At 36.3% G+C, this 5,019-nt stretch overlaps 1 protein-coding gene across 1 annotated transcript in view; it reads left to right on the top strand.

The window, feature by feature from the left end:
• GCLM (glutamate-cysteine ligase modifier subunit) overlaps positions 1-1,246 on the top strand; it is a 15,653-nt gene extending 14,407 nt beyond the window's left edge. Inside the window, exon 6 of the mRNA XM_021707320.1 lies at positions 542-1,246. Within this exon, the coding sequence (XP_021562995.1) occupies positions 542-711 (170 nt within the window). The 3' untranslated portion in view covers positions 712-1,246. The remainder of the gene's footprint in view (positions 1-541) is intronic.
• The last annotated feature ends 3,773 nt before the right edge of the window (positions 1,247-5,019 follow it).

Genomic DNA, 5,019 nt, shown 5'->3' with positions numbered 1-5,019 from the left:
AAAAAAAAAAAAAAAAAATACAAATGTCTAGATTCCACTCAGCAAAAGTTACGAATTAAATAAGCTGGGGTACAGGTATATACTTTTTAAAATTTATTTATTTTTCGAGTCAGAGTCTTATTGTGTCACCCGGGCTAGAGTGCAGTGGCGTGATCATGGGTACCACAGCCTCAGCCTTCTGGGCTCAGGCCCTCCTTCTGAGTAGCTGGGACTAAAGGTGTGTGCCACCACATCTAGCTACTTTTTTTATTTATTGTAGAGAGAAGGTCTCACCATATTGCCCAGGTTGGTCTCAGTCCTCTCATCTCAGCCTCCCAAAGTGCTGGTATTATAGGCGTAAACCACCATACCTGGCTAGGCAACTTTTTAAATAACTGCCTGGTTGTTTCTATATTCTGGTTAAGATTCATAGCACACATGAAGAAGTGGCATATTTTGTATTCAGTATTGAGGTATTTCTTTTGTTGTGTTAAATGCTTCCCTAAATCGTAAAGTGCTTTTGTTTTAGAATTTAACACTGTGGTTTTGTCATTTGTTTTAGAACTGCTTTCTGAAGCAAGTTTCCAAGAAGCTCTCCAGGAAAGCATCCCTGACATTCAGGCGCACGAGTGGGTGCCACTGTGGCTGCTGCGATACTCGGTCATTGTGAAAAGTAGAGGGATTATCAAATCGAAAGGCTACATACTGCAAGCTAAAAGAAGGGGTTCGTAACTATAACCTACTGACCTGCATTTCCCTTGGATATAAGATAAAGTTGAGATGTGTCAAAATCTAGTTCCTGCCTGTGAATGGTGCCACTGAGGCAGACACTCTTCAGTTGCAGTTGACAGTCTATTGTCTGTCAAGAGTTGAGTACTTCTCTTGCCTCCATATCAGTCCACTCACATGAACCACTTATGTTGTTTTCATTAAACTATTGTTTTCTAATTGAAATTGTCTATAAAGAAAATACTTGCAATATATTTTTCCTTTATTTTTATGACTAATAGAAATCAAGAAAATGTGTTGTTAGATATATTTTGGGCTAGGTATCAGGGTAATGTACATACATATTTTTATTTCTGAAAAATTCATTAATTGCTTCTTACTCTATAGCATAACTTAGCAATTTAATTACAATTGTTAGACCTGAAATACTGGAAGAAGATATTTTTCCTGTCATTGGTAAAATAATGATATCTCAGAGTAACTGGAGTAGCTGGGATTTACTAGTAGTATAAATAAAATTCATTCTTCAGTACATGAATTCAAACTTAAATTTTGTTATGTGTCCTTGCTTGTAGTGTAGCTATAATGATTTAACCATGTGTTCTTGTGCTGTGTTTTCTCTTTCTATTACTTATAAAGACAAACCAAAGTATATCTGAAAAGCAGACTAGAAGCTTGAAATTATTGTTTGGGGGTTTTACAGAAGCAACTACTATCACATCCAGATTATTTTTAATTCTTGAGACATCTTTAGCATATTGCTACTCAGTCAAGATTATCCGATAAGTGTTGAGTACTTACCATGTGCTAGGGCACTCTAGGCTCTGGAGGGAGGAGGGTGAATAGAGGTAGGGATTAAAAATCAATTGAGGCCGGGCATGGTGACTCACGCCTGTAATCCTAGCACTTGGGGAGGCCCAGGTGAGAGGACTGCTTGAGCCCAGGAGTTTGAGACTGACCTGGGCAACATAATGAGACCTCCTTTCTATAAGAAAATAAATCAGTTGAGTATAATATATGATATTTGTTACCCACTAATCACTAACTGACTAGTAAGTGGGATTAAAAGCAAGAAAAGAGGTGAAAAAAATAAACATGTTTAATTAAGGACGAGCTTGTTTGTCTTTTTAGACAACTTTGAGATATGATCTTTACTACTTAAAAGCAGAATAACATAATCAAAACTTTAGAGCTAGAAGAAACTATAGGTCATTTAGTATAATTCCTCATAAGTTTAAGGACCAAAAAATCTCAAATAAATGAGCTGTGACCTTTGATATATATTATAGATCTCTTTAATTCTATAAATTTGTATCTGTAAGCAAAAGAGTTTGAAAAAGTCTTTAAAAATCTTTTATCTCAATATTTTTAAACCATGGGCCTGTGTAAAACTAATTTTGCCCAAGTTTTCTCAACTTAGGAAAAAGAACCATATTCAAAATACAGTAGACCCTTTTCCTAAGTAAGGTTTAGTGGTTTACTTGTTGGAAAATTTGATCATTAAAATCTTAATGTGAGATCAAGTAATTTACCTGCTTAAACTTGTTTAGACTTTGAACTCCTTAAGCTTTCTAGCCTTTGTATGAATGTAATGTTATTAAATATATATAGTTACCTTTTCAATTTGGAACTATACATTTTTTCATATAAGTCCTTAAACTAATGTTCATTTTATTTTAAACCTATACAGTGAACTGGCCAAGATTTTTTAAGAGGGAAATTTAATATCATGTTTATTGTTTTTAAAACACATGACTTACAAAAATGAATTGTTTGAAGAGTTTTTTTTAAGTGAAAAAGAGCAAAACACTTACATTGCTAATGTATACAAACTTAAGTGGGAGCTTTTTTTCCTCCCCTACTCCCACTACCCCCAACTCTTGACAAAGAAGCAAGATTCTAGATTCTTTTTCTTTTTCTTTTTTTTTTAAGGGGTCCATGTATAGAATTCTAATGCATTCTTTTGTTTGACCTCTGTACTGTGAATTTCTGTTATTAAATAATATTTCTTAAAAACTGATTTTTTTTAAGGCTTTATAATTTTCCAAGCTGATGTTCACATCTTTTTTTCCTGAACTATGAGAATATAGTGACACTTTTCAAATATTTAAGGACTTAGTGTTTAAAAAGCCATAAAATAGAGAGTAGTGATAGTACCAAATACTCAAAATCAAAAGTTAAATTATCAATAGTTTATATAACAGATATGCTGGGTATGGTGGCTCACGCCTGTAATCCTAGCACTTTGGGAGCCAAGGGGCTCAAGACCAGCCTGGGCAACATGGTGAAACTTCATCTCTAAATAAATCAAAAAAATTAGCTGGGTGTGGTGGCGTGCACCTGTAGTTCCAGCTATTTGGAAGACTGAGGTGGAAGGATTGCCTGAGTCCAACAGGTTGAGGCTGCCATGAATGTGCCACTGCACTCCAACCTGGGTGACAGAGCGAGACTCCAACTCAAAAATAAAAATAAAAAACACAGATGTTTTCTGAGGAGATATGAATCCAGTGACCCAGGTAGACAGAGCTCATATGATTTTTTTTCCAGTAAATACAAAAAGAAGCTGTAACTTGTTTATCACATTTCCAAAACACACTGGAGCCTTACTTTAACATAGTGTGCTGTAACTTGGAATTTTCTTCTGTTATGAGTCTATTTTGACTTCTCATCCAGAAGGAACAAGTATATTCATGTGGTGTAAATTCTAAAGACCATAGTGCGCCAATACAGTAATAGATGTAAATCACAAATAATAATAATGACAGCTGGGCTCGGTGGCTCAGTCTGTAATCCCGCGCCTTTGGGAGGCTGAGGTGAGTGGATTGCCTGAGCCCGCGGGTTCGAGACCCGCCTGGGCAACTTGGCAAGACCTCATCTCTACAATAAATCAAAAAAAATCAGCCGGGCGTGGTAGCGCATGCCTGTAATTCCGGCTACTTGGAAGGCTGAGGCGGAAGGATTGCTGGAGCCCAGCAGGTCCAGGCTGCAGTGGCCGGGAGCGGCCACTGTACTCCAGTCTGGGCGACAGAGTGAGACTCCAACTTAAAAAAAATAATAATAATAATGACTTTTCAGTTCTCAAAAAAGATCATTTGCACAGCTATTGTATAATGGAAAATAAAAAGTTATTTTGCCTCAGAGCCAAGAACTAACAAAAATTAGAATCTTAATTTTCAGTGATAAGAAGTCTAAGGCCCATTTAATTATGCCAGCTTTCCACAAGATTTTCCTTCTAGGTTTTTCACCCACGATTTTTAGTATTTGGGAATGTAAGCAGTTGATATACTTACTGTATGTTGGCTGACAGTTCATCTTTCTCCAAGTATGCATTTAGAGAAATGTGAAGCTGTTTTAATGACCAAACTGTGTGTGTGGTTTGTGTTTTCATATTCAAATACACCAACCAATTTTTTTTCCGCCATTAACTTCCCAATGTACCAGAACTTGTATCTGTCTTTTTCCTGTAAAGTTGGTGATGGGGTATGTCAGTTTTATTTTTGAAAAATATATAACATGACTTTCATTAATATTTTTATAGTTTTCAGAATTAGAAACATACTTAGGAAGGGAAAATGTTTTAATTAGATAATTCTACTTTTTTATGTGTCTGTGGTGGTGTATTATAAAATAAAAACAAAATATAAAGCATTATTAAATATTTATAATAATTTTTAATTTTGCCTACATTATGAATCTAACTAAAATAAAGTGTGAGTTGTATATTTTTCAACTGAGTTGTTTCAATAGTTGGAAGCATCCTGGAGCATTATATTGATTTTGAACTATTTGAACTCAAACTGAGTAGACTTGAAAATAAATTGTAAGTTTTGAATATCCAAGCCATAAAGCTATTTATGCATTTGTTCATTCCTCAGGGACTTACTGAATGCCTGCTGTGTGTTAGGCACTGTGCTGCAGATGGACACATGAAAATAGCCTGTCTTCACAGAGCATGTAGGATACTAGGGAGAGAGGGAGACTTGTACATGAATAAGAGCAATAAAAGGCAGCATCTGTTCATGATAGAGTGGTGAAAGGGTTGGGACATGTGGAAGGAGGGGGCTGGGTAATGGTAAGGACAAGAAAGTCTTCCCTGAGGACATTAACTTGGGAATAGGGTCAGAGGACAAGGTGTGGTGGGCATTCTGGGCAGAGACCTGTTTGCCTGTCTTTGTAAATATAATGAGGCAGTGAATATTTAAACTTTGGAAGCTCAACAAATACATCTTTTAGCCGGGCTCAGTGGCTCAGCCTGTAATCCCGTGCTTTGGGAGGCTGAGGTGAGTGGATTGCCTGAGCCTGCGGGTTCAA

Source organism: Carlito syrichta, unplaced genomic scaffold, assembly GCF_000164805.1.
Source record: "Carlito syrichta isolate Samal-C Ts95f unplaced genomic scaffold, Tarsius_syrichta-2.0.1 Scaffold316502, whole genome shotgun sequence".
NCBI classification, from domain to species: domain Eukaryota; kingdom Metazoa; phylum Chordata; class Mammalia; order Primates; family Tarsiidae; genus Carlito; species Carlito syrichta.
Note: the sequence above shows the minus strand (reverse complement) of the source record. Positions and strands in the feature narration are given on the sequence as shown.